Source organism: Anas acuta, chromosome 6 (genome assembly GCF_963932015.1).
Source record: "Anas acuta chromosome 6, bAnaAcu1.1, whole genome shotgun sequence".
NCBI lineage: Eukaryota > Metazoa > Chordata > Aves > Anseriformes > Anatidae > Anas > Anas acuta.
This window is the reverse complement of record NC_088984.1, coordinates 4,710,274-4,731,594: the sequence shown is the minus strand read 5'-3', so window position 1 is coordinate 4,731,594 and position 21,321 is coordinate 4,710,274. Positions and strand designations below refer to the sequence as shown.

Below are 21,321 nucleotides of genomic sequence, written 5' to 3'. Positions count from 1 at the left end.
GCTCTGCTACCCAGCATAGAGAAAAATGAGTAAAATGTTTGAGAGAAATGTCTGTATGTCCATCCCTGGCAATTTTAGATGGTCAGAAAGGAGTCAGAGGTGGCAGCTTCCTAATATTGTAATAGTATTGATGTATGGGAAATTTCAAGTAATACTGACGTGATTAGTCACCGATATTACCATCTAAGAAGTACAATACCAAATGGAGATGGGAAGAGAAAATTCTTGGATTTGCAATATTGACTTCATCTGCAGCATGGCGAGCTTCAGTGCATCCAGCTGCTTCAGAAAACCATTTGTAGTGATATCCTTGAACGTATTTTTCAAAAAAAAAAAAAAAAAATATATATATATATATATATATATAAATAATCTAATGCTACCTTAATTTAAAAGCTTGGATAAATGATATTCAAAGTAATTTTTTTTTTCTCCCCTGGAGATGACCTAAAAAGTCTTATTCTTTGGATTAAGTAGGTTCATTTTTCATTTTAAATAATCTTTTTTTGAATAATATGCTCAGTTCAAGAGAAGAAAAGTTTATTCCAGGGCTCACATTGTAAGGTAAAAGCAATGCCTGCACAAACTTCCTACTGAGCCCCTGTTGGCCATCTGCTGCCCATCACTCACCTTTGCTTGGTGGGACGAAGTCAGATTTTATAGCACCTTTTAAGTTCTAATATTCATTAAAGTAGGTTTAAGGAGGTTAAGCTTAATGCTTTGGAACAAAACAGAGGAAATATTTCTGTTCTATTTTTCATTTTGTAAAATGAATTCAGACAAAATGGGTATTGTCAGGAATCAATAGTTAATTTGAAAGATGTGGTACATTTTATCATTCATTGTTAAAGAGAAATTTATAGACAATAAAATTGTTTTTAGTTTTTCCTATTTATAGAATGTATTGTGTTTTTATGCTATTGTTGCAATTATAATGTATTATTAGAAATATATTTCTTAAGCATTAGATTGCTAATCATTTACCTTGCAAAATTTTAGGTTAATTGGCTGGTGGGGTCATGACTTCAAAACACGATTCCTCATGGAAAACAGTATGTACTTTTACACTTTCATTTACCTGGTTTGACATATTTATATACAGCCAGCATAGTTTTTACAGAATTTTGAGTAGGAAGGATAGACCTTTGTGCTTTCATGCTTACATTAAAGATATTAACCTAAACTCATCCTAAATATGTAATAGAGTGGCGTCAATAAAATAAATGGAATAAATTAGGTCTCTGAGCATATGGGTCTGACTGTCTGTTTCCAGACATTTTGCTGACAAGATGCAGTTGTAGACTATGGATGGAAGTTTTGAATTTTTTTAAACTCATAAGCTCTGAGGAGTGAGATTCTGTTATTCACATGGGTAAACGTGAATCTTAGATATCTTACTTTGGGATTAGTTCCACTGGAATTAATGAGAAATGGTAAAGGCGCCTGACATAAGTTGTGCAATAGCTCTTGTGTTTCAGCATCTTTAAATCCTTTGCACTAATGATGGAGGGAATATAAGACAAAACCAAACCTGCTCTGAAATAATAACAGTATTTATTGTCCCAAAGCACAATAAGAGATGAGGACTGTTTTCTAAATCTGCCAGCTATAATCTTCCTCTTCTTTTAAGGATATGGCAGAAAGACAACCCTGAGGGATCAGGAGGAAGAAAGGATCTTTTTGTTTTGATCAGTTGTTTTGGTTTCAGTATATTTCTAATTTTCTGTGGCAGCCCCTAGTGATGTGACTTTGGCTGGTGAACACCTCTCTAATAGTTTCAGTGTGGTCTTTGTTTTCTGACCACAGGTAAGAGTGGCTTTATGGAACCCCAGAAGGGGACACAAATTACCTTGAAATACTGTTTGAAGAAGAAGAATGTTGCTTATTCATTTCCACAGACAGTTGCGAGGCAGAAGTTGGGCAATAATCATTATAAAATTAGCCAGTCTGCTGTGCATGAAGAGCATTTCCTCCACAGCATCCTCTTGCTCTGGTGCTGAAGCATGAAATATAAATGATGACACAGAACTTACAGCAAAGCTTTATGGCTTTATTAAATGGATTTTGTGAAATTTCACAGCCTAAAGTCTATGCAACTTCGATACGTGGCCTGAAGCTACACTTAGCTGCATATGCAGTCTCCCACATGTCTCGTCAGTTTAATAAAGTCAAGGAACGTGATTCCCTGATCATGCACCGTGGCTTCTCATGAGCATGCCTCTGCTGACTTGGAATTTCTCTGGTTTATGCCAGTGGTAAAAGAGATTCAAGTGTAAAGGTGGTTTTAACACACACCATTTAAACAAATTAATTGCAGTTCTCTAGTTCCCATGAAGCCACTAATGAGGTCTTTCGCTGGATAAAATTGGGCTTCTCTCGAAGTTAAAAGTATTAGCTGTGAATAGATTACTATTTCCTTTTAATGAGCGATTCCTACAGGCCACGTTAGTGAAATATTTTATTGCATGAGGATGGACTTCAAGATAAGGTCTGATCCATTAAAAGGAAGAAATCAAAAACACTAATATAAGTTATTCATTTTCCAGAATTACAACTAAGCGAAGGAATTAATGGATTTCGGTTATCAAATCCTCCAATTTTACTGGTCTGTGCTCTGCAAGCTAGTTTAGAGGTAAGTAATTGCTTTATTTTGAGCCTGAATTTAAGAGTATAAAATGTTAAAAAAAAAAAAAGTTATGGATTTTATTGCTGTGTCCCTTAAAAATAAATAAAATCCATAAAAGATAAAAAGCCAAAGGAATGAAAACAACAACAAACAACAACAACAACAACAACAACAAACAAAAACAAACAAACAAAAAAAAAAAAAAAACAAAAAAAAAAAACAAGAAACCAAGACTTGTAAAATCGAACTCATTCTTTTACTGTTCTCACAAATTTTGCTGTCATATTTAGGATCTATGAAGTGTGCATCTTCAGCTTTTGGACAGAGCTCAGCATTGGGCTTTTATAGGCTCAATGCAAAGGGCAGCTTTTCCAATACAGACATTCAGAGCTTGCCTCTGCAACTTGTGTGAAGGACACTGATAGAGACTTTCCTAGGAAGGAATTGTGTAACTCTGGAAGGGTGCATGGAGAGTTGCTTCTACTTGTATTTCCCTGTGCCAAACAGACGAGCTCTTTTATGAAAAGCAGATGGGGCTACTGGGTGTCCTCGAGTCCAACAGAACCGATGTGAATGTCATCCAGTGTAGTCCCTTCCATCACAAACAGAAAAGACAAAAACTGTCTGTTAATGCTTCCTAAAAGGACAATTCATGAATGTGCTGTGGATCTGGACTTTTCCCTTTCGTCTCTTCATTAGTTTTCTGGTGACCACAGGCACAGAGCCTCACATGTATCCAGGCACAGAGTTTCTCTTATGGGAGGTTCACACCTGAAATGCTGGATTTCTGGTATTTGGGGATGAAAATGATGGTTGTACACAGACCTCCCCATAGTAATTTTTTTCCTAAGCTGCTTTTCAAGCCAGCCTTGGTTAGCGTGGTTTTGCAGCAGCATAATGAGAGGAATTTATTTCTGCCAGCATTCCATTAATGTTAGTGTAACAGCAAAGCTGATCCTGGTACAAAGAGCAATGTCTGTACACTGTACATCCCTCTTCTTTATTTACTGAAAAAACAGTATTTTAAGCAAACAAAGTTAGAAAATTGCCAATTGTGCTCTCACCAGTTTACATGCAATGCTGAAGGACTGCAAAGGGCACAGCAATGCGTCTTATTCTGCCTGACAATTTATTTTGTTAGTCCTTAAACATCCAATATATTTTTAAACTTTATGTGACCTTCGAGATAAGCTGAAAGCTATTCTGCTATGACCCAGATTGTTAGTGCTCCAGTTTGTGCGGGTTGATGTCATTTAGCCCACTGCAGGGAGCCTCAAACAATGAGGGCTGAGCAGTTTCCATCGCCTCCCCTTTCCATGCCTGCATTACCTTTTGGCACAGCCAGGATTTCCCAGTGCTAATTGCTCTAATACAGTGGGAAACAAAATAGTTTTCATGTCTGGCAAGAGATGGCTAGTGAAATTGCATGCCACCTTCACTGGGACACATTAAACAGAAGGCAGTGTTTCCAATGGAAACAATGAAAACTGCAAGTGTTAATGCATGTTATTCCTCAATAATGCTTAAAGTGACTGTTATGGCAGTAGCTGCTCCCTTTTATGGAAAAAAGGGGAGCGCTCTACAGCCCCATTTAAAAGATCTTTTTCCCAAATTTCACCCAGGAGGCCAAATATTCCTTGCGCAAAGCCTGAGCAAACAGATTTTTGTGTGCAGCCTAAGGAGCTCCATCCCTCACACTGCTGCAAAGCCCAGAGGAATAGGAGACAGGTCTCCATTTTACCTCCGGTAACAAGCTAAATGGTCATGTGCGCACTCTGCCAGCCTGCATGGTGAGGGAAGCATCTCTGCATTTTTGTTGACCTGTGCAAGTAATAACTGCTGGTGATAACTCTGGTCCCTTTCATATTTGTTTCTGTGGCTGCAAAGTCTGTCTTACAGCAGCCATATTTTGTTAGCTCAGAATAGAGAAAGGAAATGTAGGGGCTTTTGATTTCGTGCTGCCTTTAGTAGTTGTGATAGCATTGTACAGTAATGGACATTCTAAAAAAAATAAATAAATTCCAGATGCTTCTGGAAACCAAACTTTTTTGTATTTGGAGTGGAACTTCTTAGTTACCTCTTTATTCACTCTTTGAGGTGTGTATGAAGTAATTATCTGTGAGTATATCAATAATGTTAAAAGAGTGTCTTCTTCGGTCAGGAGCAGTGATGTTCTGAGAGGTACAGTCATGGATCTTTGTGCAGGACCTCAGACTTGCCTTTGATTTTGCAGCTGCAGTAAGCAGAGGTATAATAGTCTTAGAAGCTATGTGCTGCAATCTGATTTGTAGAGATGGTCAGGTACTTAGATGTCTATATTCTCTTGCTTTTTCCCTGCAACTACTTGCAAGGGAAAAGGGAGGCCTTGGGGAAGGCAGGGATTAGTTGTTTCCAGGGTCACATTTTCCATTGTTCTCTGAATTTGAGCCTTTCCATAAGTACAGGCAGGAGAGGAGCAGGAGCTTCCTGGCCCTTTCCCCTTCCCAAACTGTTGTGCCACATTGTTTGTACTTGTTTGTCTGACAAAGCAACTGCCATGCTTAAGCAATCACTTTTTCACATTTCATGATGTTCTTACATATTTTTTTTTTGAGCTCACCAGTCCTTATAGCTAAATAAAAGCACAGAGCTATTAAACTTGAATCAGTTTTTTTCTTCATATGAACTAGCAAAGGCAGAATTTAAAACACTTCCTGTTCAGTAGGTAAAACAGTAAATAAAAACAAATTTTCTGTCTTCAAAATTAAGTTTGTAGATTAGTCATGTTTGTAAAGCCTTTAGTTTTACCTGAGTCACAAAAAAATTGTATGTGATTTTTGTTTGATGCAGTCCTGTTGTATGTATAGAAAATTTATGGATCACCTTCATATATGCAAATGGATGCTCTCTTAGGAAACTGTTTTTTTGTGCAAATTCATTTATGTTAGATGTGTATAGAAATCCTTAACAGCAGACAGAATTGTCTTTCATTATCTAAAAGTAATAATGTTGTCCTGTGTATCCGAAAGCCATATCTTGTGATGTGTATGTACAGTATCTATCTGATATTAACACTTGGTTTCAAAGGTAGTATGTATGGAGAAATCTGCTACCTAGCAAAATAAGAATGACAGAGTCCAGTCCCCAAGTTACCAAAACTATCTAATTTATTTGAAAAGTCAGAAATGGCCTTGATCATCTTTGCTCTCTTTATATTTTCTGTAGCAATGCGTTCCATAATAACGATTTAAAATCATTACAGGTTTTTGGTCAAACTACAATGAAAGCATTGAGAAAAAAATCTATTCTGCTTACTGGGTACTTGGAATACCTGATAAAACATTACTACAGTGAGGATAAAACAAATCCAGAGAAGCCCTTTGTAAAAATAATCACACCACCTCGGGTTGAGGAAAGAGGATGCCAACTCACATTATCTTTTTCCCTTCCAATCAAGTCTGTGTTTAAAGAGCTGGAGAAGAGAGGAGTAGCTGTAAGTAAATCAAACTTCATCTTGTTCACTGTTTTGTGAGCATATGCCATACCAAAATAATCATTTGCCTTTCATTCATGTATAATCTCATATAAGGCCAAAAAAGACTTGGAAGGATGAAAATTGCTTACGTAGCAGCTATGATCTTTAGCTGCACAAATGATCAAGCAAGTAGTGCTATTTTATAAATTATTTGTTAGTCTTCAGGTGGTCCTTTCTCTATCGATTAATTTCCGATATTCTGTGAGTGCCACCCAGCAGTCACTGCTGAGGGGTAAAGCTGCTTTCGTGCTGCATGATAGTGCAAGCATTACAGATTTGAAGGACAAAGGAGAAAAACTGGAAAAACAAAAAATGAGCATGTCAGAAAAACAGAAATTTGCACCTGAAATGTGAGGTCCCAGGCCCATTTGGCAGCTCCTCACTTATTTGCCCTCCAGCAGTGAGCAGAGCTCAGGTGGCCCCACAGCTCCTATGCCTACAGCCCAGTACTAGCAAGGAGATCTCAGCCTCCACCATTCCCTTTCCTGATCTGCTCTTCACAAGGCATCAGGCTGGCCGAATTAAAATGGTGTCATGTCCTTAAAGGTGTGTTTTAGTGCTTGAGAAAAAGAGGCCACTGACTGGTGGTGCCACATAACGGCATGGTTACTGGTGTCAGTGCTGCTCAAAACCTATAAAAGCTAAATTTAAGATTATACATTTGGTGACTTAGAAGGTGAGGCTGATAACGTAATGCCATATAAATGATATATGAGTTTTATTTCTGCTGGTGACTCATGTTCCCAAAGGGCAGCTCTTATAGGCAAAATATGCTGCTGTTTTGGTGCTGCCAGGGAATTCCAGGAACTGCTGCTTTTAAGAGGGCACAGGGCCTTATGCTGTTGGCTTGTCTTCACAATGCAGTAGTGTGCTTCAAATATGAGAGATTATTCTATTCAGCAAAATGTTTAAATTCACAGAGGAGAGAAAGAAAAATACTGCAAGCCCTGTGGCATTACTTGTATCCATAGAATAAGACACCCTATCTTACTGGGAGGGACGTTTCTATTTTGCAATGGTGTTTCTGTCACCTGTACACCTCGTCAGCCATGGGTTGCTGTAGGTTCCAGGGTACACCTTAAATAAATTACAAGGGTGGATAGCTAGTTCTGAGCCATTGAATGGTGCTACCAGAGTCCTGCCTGTCCCAAACCTTGCATCCTTTTTTATTGACCGCACACCACTTTCCTTGCTATATTCTTCACAATAATGCTCCTCAAGGTAGTTTCTTTGGTGTCCCAAAGTTTTCACATATGTCTGCATAAATACTGTTCTTCCTTGGTGTAACTCTGTGAAGACAAGGATGACACTTAAAAATATGGCTTAACAAGTAAATTAGTGACCTGAATTTACTAATCATTCCCTTTCTATTTTGCAGTGTGACATGCGAGAACCAAATGCTCTTCGCGTTGCCCCAGTTCCTCTCTACAATTCTTTCCATGATGTGCACAGATTTATTGAAATCCTGGGATCTGCAATTACATCTTCAAAACAAACAGCAAACAATACTGCGCTATCTGGTTCTTATTGATGGCTCAGCTGTATCTTTTAATCTATTTCTGACTAAGATGCATTTATCCCGCTGAGCGATTCCTTGCTTCGAGTAGACTAAGCTATATCCCATGCAATTTGCAAAAAAATGACTGTGCTTGAATAGTTATTTACAACAGACATAGTTTTATTAAAGCTCATATTTCCACTCTGCTTTGACTTTGACTTCATGAATTAGTATGCTTTGTATATTTTAATGGGGTTTTTCTTAAACATTTTATGTAGTTTTATTACATTAGCTTTGAGAAGCATGGAAGAATTGCTATCAACTAGAATGAAAAAAAAAAATCCCTTCTTTATTGTAAAAATGATGCATAATAAAAAGTGGAAAATAGACAAATCACTAACAGTTAAAAGATACAGTCCAATTTACATTTTTAATTTATCAGTCCTATTTAAAGTACGTGGTTTACTAGAAGACTGAAGTTGAACAATTAGTTGTTTAAAAATTGCTGCATACTGACTTTTTCAAAGGGCCCCCAAATTTGGTTAATTAATGATATAATTGAAGAATGACTTTACACTACAGATACCTTCTTTCCTGTGATACAGCTGCCTAAACCAATACATCTTCTCTTTATATTTCTAGGTAGTCATTTTGAAGATGATAGTCTTGAGAAAGCCGAGAACGATTTTAAATTCATGTGACCCAGTGTGCTGCATGAGCACTTACCAAGGTTTTAACAAGGCTTATTTCGGATTAGGCAAAATGAACTCTGGATTGTTTCAGCAGCAGCAAAATATCCCACTGTTAACTTAGTGTGGCCCAAATTTTTACAGAGATTTGCACTAAACAGCTAGGAGCAGTGAAGAAAAACTGCTTACATTTAACCAACGCTTTATCCAGAGTAGTTTTAAGACATAAAATAAACCTCAGTGTACTTGGCTACTGAACACCTAAATTTCTCGCTATTCAGCATGTACCTTTTTCTTCAAGAATCAGCTATCTGTAAGCCTTTCTTTCTGATAATTATTGGTTTGATACACTTAGAAAATTACTGTTGGTAGTACTTTTTATTCCACTCTAAGGAAAAAGGAAGAAATTTGGGCTACTCCAAAATGTTTTGTCTCAGCGGCATTTTTGCAGTTTGAGGTTCTTGCACTTTTTGAGCATCTCCCAGTGTGTATTGGGGCTCCTGCAGGGGGGAAACATTTGCAGTGTCTGCCTGCCCTCTAACATTCACTAAAGAAGGGTAGTTTTAAAAGACCTGACACAATAATACCTATTTCATCAGTTGTAGCATGTAGAGGAAAGCTGAAAGGACTGCAAATAAAGCATTAGTTGGTATTTTTAGCAACTAGGAAAAGTTAGAAGAGCTTCTTACACGAGAATATTGTTATAAAGAAAAGCACAGGAGTCTTAATCACTGGGAAAGCTCTGGCTCACTCAAGAGGTTTTGATTGCATTGACGTCATCTGTCCTTGATTCAGCTGAGACTGTGCCATTGTGTTGCAGACCAGGTATCTGTGTTTCAGTAGCTGGGGTTTTATTTTTGTATGTACATCTGCAGCACAGCTACTTTCATCTGCTAAGTGACACAATTTTAGAAAAGGACAATTTTCCATAACGTGACTGTTGATGAGAAAAGCACCAAATATGAAACTGTGACAGTCCATAGTAGTGAAAAGTAGTTTATTTCACTGCCAGTACCTTTCAAGCACTTGTGCTTCTACTCAGCTCTGGCTACCACTCACGTAGGTCTTTACTGTAAAATTAAGCAAGCTTTATATAAATCCAGATGTCACACTAGTCATATTATAAAATACCTTATTTAGATTTCAGCTGCACTTTGGTTGTGAGGCAAACCCAGGAAGAGTAAGCACATCCAAATCCCTTTCTAAATAGCACCTAGACATCAAGTTTGGACAAGCTTTATTGGATGTTATGGGGAGATAAATGGTGAATTTACAGGTTTCAGCCTGGCAAAGCAGTCTGGCATCTGCATTAAATTCACTAACTGAAAAATCCTTGTATCTCTGATTGTGGAAAGTGAACAATGTAGGGTAGATAAAATGCTTCCTGAATCTAGACAGTCTGGTTCTTGAGAGGTATATTATTAATAAAAAATCATTAATATTTTGTCCTTCAGCAACACTTTAGGTTACAGGCAGAGAGGCTTTAAATATATATATATATATATATATATATATGTGTGTTTTGTATGAGGGATTTCATAAAAACGAGTCAGTCAAAATTCACAAATTTCAACTTTGCTGAGTTACTTTTTCGTTTACCTACGAGCTGTGAAAATAAACATAAGACTCCTTGCTTTTATATGCATTATACATAAATTCAGAAAATGTTTTCCTTGAAGTGAGGAGAATGAAACAAAATGACAGCATAAGCACTAGTTTTACATGTTCTTTCGTTAGTTCTCATAAAGTTTTGCAAAATGAATAATACTGAAAGTTAACATTAGGTGTCAGTATTTTACATATTATTTAGTGAGAGAATATCAAGTGAAAGAGATTCAGTACAAAAAGAAAATAGCCTGCTTTTTCTAATGCTCTAAGTTATCACAGTTAGAGTAATATCAGGAATAATTATGTGTGAAATAATTAATTGTATATACCCTAAATGTTTCCTGGTGGTTACATCTCTGATTTAAAATTCAGCATTAAGTACTACCGCTTTCTAATTGTGCTAACATTGAGTTCTTGGATTGTCTGAAGAAATTACATTTTTCAAATTAAACTGCAACACATGAGTGTCTGTAGATGACAGAAAATTGATACCTAGGTAGAATGAGAAAAAGTCTGAAAAATACAGATAAACATGACTATATAGATCCCTGGTTTTATGTGATCTTTTTCAACACAATATAATACTGTACAGATCTCTTAAATTCATTGTAACCCTTAAAAAAACAAAAGGAGGGGAAAGGGAGTTGGGGGGAAGGAATACTATTTTTGCATTTTTTTACTGCGTTTTGGCAAAGGAAGACTAGAAAAAAAGACAGTCCTCTTTCCTAAGGGGAAAATGATGTTTTTGTTTTCCAAAAGAACAATATACTTTGAGTGAAGAAAAAGGTATAGAAGTTATTTATTTATTTATTTATTTATTTATTATTATTCAAGGTTTGTTGCATGATAGAGAATGAGATGGTATCATTTGAAGAAGTGAAGATGTAAAATAGTGGGAGTCCTTAGTCTGACTACTTCAGAATCCACTCTGCTTTCATTTTATCAGCACAGTATTAGCAAGAAGAAGATGATAGATTAAACAAAAATGAAAAGAGAAAGGTGTGTGTATATATATAAATATATATATATAATATATATTATATATATATATATAAATAAATAAATAAAAACTTGGCCCTAAATGTGTTGTCTAGAGGGAAAAAAATATGGAAAATAATGAAAGAAGTAATTAACTTTTTACGCTATGTTATGTTGTTACAGTTTTGTTCCCAAATACAGCAAGGCATAGGTGGGAATTACCCATGAAATGCTAGTTTAAGAGGTAGGGATAGGTCTCGGTTGTGTCCATAAAGCTGAAAAGAGACATCTATTGCTAAATCCCCAAAGGGGCTCTGCAGGATTTGCAGACATCAAAGCGGTGGCAGCAATATAATGAAGACATGGCCAAAGTAGGTAAGTTATTACATATATTCACTTATAAACCCCACTTTTAGTTCCAGATCCAATCAACATGTCATGATCTGACTTGTTTAAGGGTGAGCTGACCTGCTCAGAGTCCCTTAAAAATCTCAGTAGGTTCCCATCCGAACCTCTGAGCATGTGAGCTGATGAAACTATGTTTCTGAAAAGCTACTCACACTTTATGACTAGCTGAGAGATAGTTTTGCATCATAAACCTAAACTTTTGTCAATATTTGTGAAATATATTTAGAAAGCTTATTCAGAAATGAGTAAGTTATAGATCAGTAATTTATACTTTTTTATATTCCAAGTTTTATTACCTAAACTTACTCTTCTAAGCAACATTTTATGTTTCTAGTTAAATATAAGTGAGAATTGATTGGAGCATTTCTCAATGGAATTCTATCTTTATTTCATCATAATTGCTTCATATTTGAATAATGACAGATGAACTACTTCATTCAATTGCCGTTTTAAGGCTTTGAAGTCACAATAGCAGCAAAGGATTTAAATCCTGAAGCCATTATTAAGTCAGAGAAGACATCAGGGAAAAGAAAAACTTATGGTGGTGTAATTTTCTAGACAGAAAAATGCTTCTGCAGTTGCACTTTTTTTTCTTTTATCCTTTTTTTCTTTCTTTCCTTTTCTCCTTCCTCATCTGGACATTTTGCTGTTGTTAAGAGGATCCACTAAACTTCAACAAAATGAAGTGGCCATAAGTTCTAGCAAAACAAATGGCTTCTATCCACCCTGGAAGAAGACATTAGAAAAGCTGAATGAGAATCCACACTCTAAGTAAACTTCTGTAGTTATTTTGTTATGGAGCTAGCTACAAATCATTTAAAATTCTAGGCAGCTGCAATACTGTATTTCACCAATAAAGAGTTCATTAGATCTTTTTTCTCTCTGACATTTACATCGAGTCCTGCGTACATGTTAATACTCCAAGGTATGAATTTCAAAGTTCCCTTTATCTTTGTGTACAGTTTTAAGCAATTAATCAAGTGATAAAAAATAGCTTTAAAAATATGAAACGAATCATGAATTTAAAGTATATGTTCAAAAAAGTTGCTATATTATAATTTGTGGGGGACAGGGCCTCTTATCATCTGAGCTAAGTGCAGTTCTTTTTTTAAAAAAAAAAAAAAACAAAAAACTTTTTGTTGAAAGATTTTAAAGAGATGATCAAGTTGTTAAAACATGACCAAGTTTTATATCCAAGATAGTTATTTCTCCTAGGAGGCTACATCAAAGTGGAAGACACACAGAAATTTTTTGAATTTTATTTAATATGTTTAAAATTACTCCCATGTGGGGCAAGATTTATATAGACTTCTGAAATAAGCACGGGGCCAAACAGCTCTGAAAACCTTTCATTTGAAATAAAAACAAATAGCAGTCTTACCATCACAGTGCCAGGTGTAAATATAAAGATCTATAGGAAAACTTTTCCAACTCTTTCTTTGTAACAGAGCACACACTAGAGATGACACTGAAGATTGAAAGGAATTATGTCTTCTGGGATGACAGTTGCCTGGTAGATTATAGATTGTGTAGGTATTCATACGGGCTGCAGCCTAACTCATGGGTTCCCCTTTTGCAACATAGAGCAAGTGCCCTGATCCTGAAGAGATTGTCTTGAGTGGGACAAATGTTCCTGTACATTTGTGGTAATAGAGTATGAATCAGGCTTCCTGAGACCAACTTGCACCTTTGCTGCTTTGCAAATTTGCCTGGTGCCTTGGTTTACTATCTAGGAGGAAGCATGATGTGGTGGTGGTTCTTGTAAGGAGAACTGGCAGAAGACATCTGCAAAATTCACACTGATGCTTGAGCACAAGATGTTAAGAATTGGGACCTATTAAGATGTCATTAATAAATCTCAGTAGAAACATGCCTGTAACATATTTATTTTAGTAGCTAGGTCCACCTAGAACAGTGACACCATGCTTCTTTTTTAATGAGTGTTTTATTTGAAGTTCCAATTGGGAGATGCAGGGAAATTTTAAGAAATACTCATTTTTCAAATAAGGTGTAGAAGCAGTTTTAATGTCTTAGCTGAAATTTTATGCAAAATGCTCAGATGCTGTTGTGTTCAATATCTGGTTTTAACCAGTGTGGTCAAGAGAGGTCAGTAATTCTGACTATGTTCATCTTTTTAGAGCAATCCTTTGCACCTAGATAACTTAAAAAGAAATGACTGCAAGGATGCTCCTACACTTTCTTGTACTTCTGTCTTCTACAGAGAAAAATAGTTGAAGGTCTCCTTAGAGAAAAATAGGGAGTGCGTGGAAGTCTATATTCAGCTACCTCTGAGTTGTCTCAGTTGCATCTAAAATGGTTATTTTTCCCTATTTCACAGCTGAGTTTTTATATCACTGAGACTGGAAAAATGACTTTGATGTGGCAGCTATAAGATGTAGAAGCTATGAGAGCAGTTTGGTTTTGTGTGGAGAAAGAGAAAGGAAAACTCCAGCTTAAGATATGGAAGGACTCTATAAGCTATTTGTCAGGTATATCAACAGCAGTGGTATTCCAGCCTCTGCTATAGATACCATTAATATTAGGTTGTAAAATTTAAAAAACACAACCTTTAATACCTTTTCTTTTTTTTTTTTCTTCTTTTCCTGCAGGGTACAAATGTGCCAATAAGCTTCTTTGTTTCTTGACTTTGAGTTTCAGATGGATGAAGGGTAAATGTAATGATTGATAACATTCAGTTCTTTATAAGAGACTATCGTAAAAGTTCTTCAGTACATCAGCTTGGAAAGAGGTTTTATCTGTTAGAATGCGACAAAATTGAAGGATGAACCTTCTGATCCAGGACCAAGGCAGTATATATGTCTCCAGAGCAGCCCAGTGAAGGCAAATAATGAGAAAACATGGCCAGTGCACCCTGTCAGAAAAAAAAAAAAAAAAAAATCAGTGGCCACTGGAGTGATGACAGTTATTCTAGTAGAGAAGTGTGTGGTGGAGCCACCTCTTACTGAGAAGAGATAAGTGGTGGGAGCATTACCCCAGGAAGGGGGCCCTCTATGTTCCACCTTTTTCAACCTAAGGGAATTCCTTTTTTTTTTTTTTTCTTTTTTTTCTTTTTTTTTCCATTTTTATAATTAGATGTTGTCAAACAGCTTCAGTTGTGTAGAGCTGTGGTTGGTGAGGGCAGGCAGGAAACCCATGAGCTGTAGCCTGGAGAAATGGGCAAATGTGCCAGAACCATTGAACCCAGGAGGAACTGACAAAACGGAACAAAAGTGCTATTGCTGAGCTGTGAGACACCTTCCAGGATGTACAAGCCACTTATTAACAAAAAAGAGCCCTGTCCAAATAGTTAAACATGAGACAAGTCTGGTAGGGCCAGGGTGGGCAGAGGCACATGTGGGAACTTCTGGTTCAACTATAATGATCAGATCAGAGCAAAAGTTTAGACCTATTTTTCACTGTTAAATTTAGGGTAACTCTGCTCAGTGCAGGGGTTGTAGATAACTCAGCTGAAAAGCAATTCCCTGAGCTGGTGATGCAGCCTGCCTCCAGGGCACCTCGCTTCCTTTCCACACGGTGGAGAACCTCAGTTCACAATTTGATTTCTACACTTCACCATCCTGTTGTTGGATGTTTCAGTTCTACACATTGTGGAGATGTGTTAAAGAGCAGTTTGAGACTTCAGAGCTAATGGTTGATTGTACTCTCTGCTTTCTTACTTCATATCCTGCTTAACATACAGTTGTGCAGAAGTGGCTTATTAAGAGGATGGTATATGTCACCTATAGAAGTATACAAAAAGCGCTGGTACTTGACTGATTGGTCTGAGAATCCCATTCACTATCATTACTTATGACTCTTAGTTTGAACGTAGTTCAGTGGCAAATTAATGACTTTATAAACTTATTTATGTTATCTAAGTTTCATCTGCTGTTGAAGGAACTTGAGTTAGACAGGGTAAATTCCTTCTGGACCAAAGCAGTAGCGACAAGCACGCTAAATTTGGAAAAGAAACTTCTCAAATTTAACTAATACATCAAAGACTATTATTTAGTATCAGATATGGATGAAGGATAATGCAAAGGGTCAATTTTTAGAAGATTTTAAATTCTGTAGAAGTATGGAAGTAGCATTTGACTGCTTTATTTTCATTAGTATTCTTATGTTATTCAAACTTTCTTGCTTTAACTGGATATTAAAACTGAAGTGATAAAATACCAGAAAAAAAAAAAAAAAAAAAAGTATGAATCACCAAAATTACATGCTAAAGTCTGTTATCTTGACATTTTTCTGAATGAATATTGAAATGCCTAGCAAAACAGATCTTGAAGTTCCTCCATCAGTAATCAGACCCAGACTTACTTGAAAAAAAAATATCTTTTTATATTTAGTTATGAAAAGCATGCTCTTAATTATAATGATGTTCATTAAGACCAATGCTTTGCAAGACTACTGTTTGCAATTCAGAGGCTCTTCAAAAACATCTGAAAAAAAAAAATAAATATGTAATCTACAATAACATCTAACATGGAAAAATATTAGAAAATGACTGAAAAATGTGTCAGTTATGCATATGGTATATACATACATCTATATGTGTGTATGTATGTGTGCTCTTTCTCAGAGAATCACAAAGTTCAGTGTTGTCTTCTATTTTTTTCTAATTTATGGAGTATATAAGGAGTAGTTTAATTTGATGAAATCAAACTTCCAATGAAAGCAAAGACATTAGCTCTGAAATAAGACATCAGTTTTTCAGGGCTATACATCCTTTGAACTTGGATGACATTGTCTCTGAGGACAAGATGTTTGAGTTTTAGACTTTAAAGCCTCTAGCTGGAAAAATTAGTCCAGAATCTGTTCCTGTAGGATGGGAAAAAAATCATTCATTCTTCAAAAGATCAGGAAAAAAAAAAAAAAAAAGTAATTTTCTATTTCCCTTAAGTACCTTTTATTCAGTTGCTTATATTGGAAAAGACTCAACAGTCATGAATTTTAGGAGCTTATACTTCTAATCATCTGGGCATTTATGTGCTTACTGCACAGAAAGTTGAGGAGAAAAATAACACCTTAGAATATAAGGATAAAGCGATCTATGCGTAAGATGATCTTAAGAAACACTGCTGACTAATTTTAATCTATTTAATTTAATATAACGAACATAATGATTTGTGTAAAATTACGTTACCCCTGTTATATGCCAAATCTGTTCAAAACAGCTGCTTTGCATTTAGTATATCATAATGACATACACTGCAGAGCTTTAATTTTTTTGTATTAAGGTCCTCTTTTAGATATGCAAGATTGTGCATGAGTGAAGAAGGGCTGGTGCCTCCATGTCGCAGATGCTGCTGAAGGTCAACTAAGAGAGCTCTTGGCTCTGTAGAGAAATGAGTAACAAGTGCCAGTTGGATTTGGAGACCTCACTCCAAGGGAAGAATAAGCCAGGCTTAAAAAGCCTTGCAGGGAATATTTTTCCAAACAGACCTAACATTCAGTGCTGTTTTGCTCAGAAAAATGGAAGACTCAAGAGAACTGCATCTTGAAATAAAGGTGGATTGGAAACGTGAGTGGGGAGGTAGGCTAAAGGGACTATAATTAATCAAGTCTTCACAAACACACAGAGGCTGCAGCACAAAAGTGCTGTGTCCATGTCCACAACCAAGGAATGGGGACTGCTGACTGTTGCGTCACATCTCATGTCTTAAACTCTCTCTTTCGTAAATCCAAAACACTCCTAAAAGATGAAAAAAAAATGCTTCCTAACCCTAAAAACCACTTGCCCTCTGAAGTGCTGGTTCACTTTATCCTCCTTTTGCAGTATTTGGAGCAATAGAAATAATTGAAGTGGAAGAACGATAAATGGTTTTCACACTTCAGAATGTATAAAACTGTCTGATATATCAGCATTTTAATATACTTCCCAATCCCTCCCCAAAATCAGGGAGGAGTGGGGATGTAAGACTTTATACCAGGCACCTGCTGTCATTGCTTGAAACTGATCTTTCTGTGCTAACCTGTATCTAGGGTATCTAAAGGATCGGAATATAGCAGTGCTGCATACTTGCTTTAGGACAGTCCCTGCTAAATTTGGCAGATATAGCATAAAAAGGGGCTCATAAATTCAAGATTACAAGCATGAAACAAGAGGAGGACAGAGTGGTCTTGAGAAATAAGGGAAAAGGAAGTATATGTCTTCAACGACCACAGACTATAGAGATTAGAAGGAACTGAAAAACTGGAACAATCTCAAAAAGCTGTAGAATGAGGGCTATGTGTTTTCTCTTTTTGCCTGCTTAAAGTGAGATGAAGTTAAATGAACTTGTGGGGACATGTTGGAGTGGTCTAAGTAAAGACCACCTTCTTATTTTCTGTAGGTGCCAGTTATAAAAAAGTTTTCCCTAATTTTTAAATAGCCAACATCTCTAATATTCAACCCGAGGTGGTACAATTCTTTTTTTTTTTTTTTGTCTTTTTTTTCCCCCTCCCTTAAATCTGGATAACTCTGTTTACCAATAGCCAATATGATTTCCTATGACATCTCCCATATTTTATGAGCATGGGCAACAGCAATTGCCTGCCTGAGGGACTGGGGAAAAGGACAATGGAGTATAGCTGTGTACAAATCTAGAGGTATCCTTGAATTACATGGGCAGATAAAATCATGTGAAGGGATTGGAACTGACGTACTGAATTGTTTAATGCAACTACCTGTTTTAGTCTTCAAGCCTTTAATAAACTTTTTTTTCCTTAGTTTGTTTCAGGCAGTATAGTCTCCCCTGAAAGCTGCTCTGGACATGAGAGAAGACAATCATTTGTCTGCAGAGGACTTTTACTTCCTGTGTCTGACTTTCTCTTGTTTTTATTGACTTTTTTTCTTCTTGCACAACTGCCTAGGCATTTCTGACTCACTCTCAAGGGTAGCATGGGAGGGAGCAGAGCAAGAGACAAGCCTAAAGCACAGATAAAAGATGCATTAGGAAGAGCTGAACACTTATTATTTTCCACTAGATTTGATGGAGACAGTATTATTTTTCTGAATGTCTTGCATTGTTGTATGCTTACTTTTATCTTTTTTCCAAAAGTGGAACTTGATACTGTAGAAATAAGCCTCTTCTTCCTCAAAGCCTGAAGAAACAGAAAGGAATATGCCAGAATGTCTCAGCTTTCTTCTGCATTCATCTGTAACATGGGATCTTACAGGATTTGGTATTTTTCCCAGCATTATTCACCAGCTGATGCTTTTATAATGAAGGTAGAAACAACAGTACCTGGAGTATCAGGTTCATAGAAATGAAAGCCACTTCATATTTTGCTGTGAAAACATTGACAGTTTTTGAAACATCTCCAGTCAAAAAGTCACTGATGTGGGGAGTTTGGGTCACACTTAAAGCCACTGGTAGCAGCAATGAGAAGAGAAAGGTTTTAGAGAGGATTTTGCCAGCACCAGCTTGCAACTCTGACTTGATCACGAGTCCATGGATTAAGATTTTGCCATACAAAGTACATGACTCATTTGCCCTTTTAAGGTCCATTATGGTGTGATGTAAAAGTACCATTTTGGCAGTTTGGTGTTGTAGCACTTCTAGCATTTGGAGGCCTAACGCTCCAGAAAATGCATTTACACTGCATTTAAAACTTGCATGTAACTAAATCCTGTCAAAGAAAGTCTTTACATAATGCATCAACATATGCTTGTTGTTTTTTTTGGTCTCTTTTTAGTACAGTATAGCTATACAATGGGTTAGAGTGGCTTTTTTCAGTTATTAAAAATATCTCTAGGTTAGGCTGGCCTTTAAAATAAATATTCAGTGCCATAAAACACCTGGAAGACAGGGCTTGGACTTATGTATAACTTTCATATCTAGTAGTTTCCATTAACTCATCTTTTTTTTTTTTTTTGATATATTTAACAGTTAAAAGTAAGGCTGTGTAGTGTTTGGCTGTGTAGTGTTTGATTTTTTTTTTTTTTTAGTGTGAAAATAAAGAAATATGTTCTTAATTTTGAATTTTTCTAAATCCAATGTGAAGGCAAAATAAGTAAAGCGAATTCTATCCTAAACTTCTGTGCTGCTTTGTAAAGTATGTGTTATTGAAACTTTAGCAGCTCCGCTATTAAGAGATGTTTTAATGCAAGATTATTTGTCTCCTAAAATTTGAGTGTTTGGGGTTTTAGACCTTGAGTCACAGTGCATATGTTCCTTCTATATAGCCAGCATTAAACTGTTGGAGCAGTTCTTAGGATCTATTTTCTACCACCTGTGACAATTTTTTAAAAATATCTTTTGCACTTTTAACACTGCAGTAAGTAAAATGGATTGTTTAGGAGAAAAATCAGCTCAGAGTAAAAGGTTTTGGAAGATGATACCAGAATGTTTATAATACATATTACGGTTTAGAGGGCTGTGTGAATTTAACCATTAATGTATGTTTACACTGACATTTACACATAAGCTCCTACATTATAAACATTTATTGCTCAAGCAGGTAATATTGGGGACTGTTGTTATCTTGGGCTATAAGCTTGTGGAATTGTTGAATGGCCTTATGGCCTTGTTGATACATGAGTTCCTAGGAACCTTTTTTTTGGTGTTTAAGTATTCTGAGCCCTTACAGCAAAAAATAATGTCTAGTGAATGAATATCAGCACTCTGAGAGAGCAAGTGCTGTGAACAAGGAAATGAATTAGGACCCATGCAGATATAACTCCTTGTTCTCCTTTTTAGTTTAAATATTTTAAAATCCACTACAAATGCAAAAAATATCATCCCTCTGGTGAAGAATACGGAATTAATACACTATTTCTTCATTATCACATAGCCTGCTAGTTTGCTAGTGGTGGTGGTTTGTTTTTCCAATGAATTACAAAGTTTTGGAACTTCATCTGTTTTCATTAACAAAAATTTTCATCTGGAGCCAGCAATTGTACACAACACACAGTTCTTCCAGGCTTGTGCTTGACTGCTGCCCACACTTAGTGTTATCATGGCTTGACTTACTCCCTGAAATTAGATTTGTTGCTAGAGGAAGGTGTCTGCTATACTAGCCAGACTATGGGCTGCCTGTCAGTCATCCCAAGAGTAAAGACTGAACAAAATGAGAAAAAAAATCAAGTTTTCTTTTCCCCTCAGTAGGCAGCTGGTCCAGAACAAGTCTTGGACGCCCTGTTCAAGAACCCGATTATACTTATGATACCGTTTGAACTTATCAGACCTGAGTTTGTAACAGCTTCTGGGCATCCAGCATCTTCAGTCAACAGTGGGTATTAAAACTGTTGTTTTAGCTTTAGTGCTCTGTGCTCTCTGTTATGAGATATGGAAATCTGGATGTTCACCAGCTTGATGACATGTCTCATAAGCAATGACGCCATGAGTCACTGAAATAGGGACAAGAAATCTGAGCTTCAGAAATGATGCTCTGTCTCTAACTTGCACAGTAAACACACAAAGGCCAACCTACAAAGCAGCAATCTGCTCCAGGTAATGCCTCTGTAATTTCCGTGTCCTGTTTAATTTTACTTGGATTAAATGAGCTCTTAGATTTTGCTAAATGGGTTTTTGCACATCTAAAGTATTTTCAGTCTTCCAGAGATCACACAGGAAGCTTGTGCTGCATAAGTTTAGGCAGTATGCAAAGCTGCCATCTTTTTATAGAATTTTGTCACTACTGACATACTGTCAAATGGATGTGAAGGAAATCAGACAGAGTATGCAACTTGACTTGAAATGTTAGGTGTACAGTGAAAGGCATTTTCATGAAAAATGTCATGTCCTTGGTAATCTAGGCTTTCAACAAGGTAACAGACAAGTTCTTTAGTATTTTTTACATTTACTGATGGTCACTTCACATTTTAGAGATTAAGTTCTGTTGTCTGCACTGCCCACAAATATTTAGTAATGGTAAAAATGCCTTTGCTTTCATTTGAGGAAAAAAAAAAAAAAAAGAGAGATATCTAGAGATATCTAGCTACAATAGATTTTTCAATTAGAGGTGCCCTAAAATTTGTTCCATTCTACAAAATCTATTGAGCCATGTAATGTTT

General features: G+C 36.4%; 1 protein-coding gene across 12 annotated transcripts in view; it reads left to right on the top strand.

Annotated features, from left to right (window-relative positions):
- KYNU (kynureninase) overlaps nt 1–7,844 on the top strand; it is a 61,495-nt gene extending 53,651 nt beyond the window's left edge. For all 12 annotated transcript variants that reach the window (XM_068687094.1, XM_068687088.1, XM_068687098.1 and 9 more), the window contains 4 exons: nt 1,000–1,052; nt 2,547–2,632; nt 5,868–6,098; nt 7,519–7,844. In XM_068687094.1, the coding sequence (XP_068543195.1) occupies nt 1,000–1,052; nt 2,547–2,632; nt 5,868–6,098; nt 7,519–7,671 (523 nt within the window). In that variant the 3' untranslated portion in view covers nt 7,672–7,844. The remainder of the gene's footprint in view (nt 1–999; nt 1,053–2,546; nt 2,633–5,867; nt 6,099–7,518) is intronic.
- Nucleotides 7,845–21,321: the final 13,477 nt, after the last annotated feature.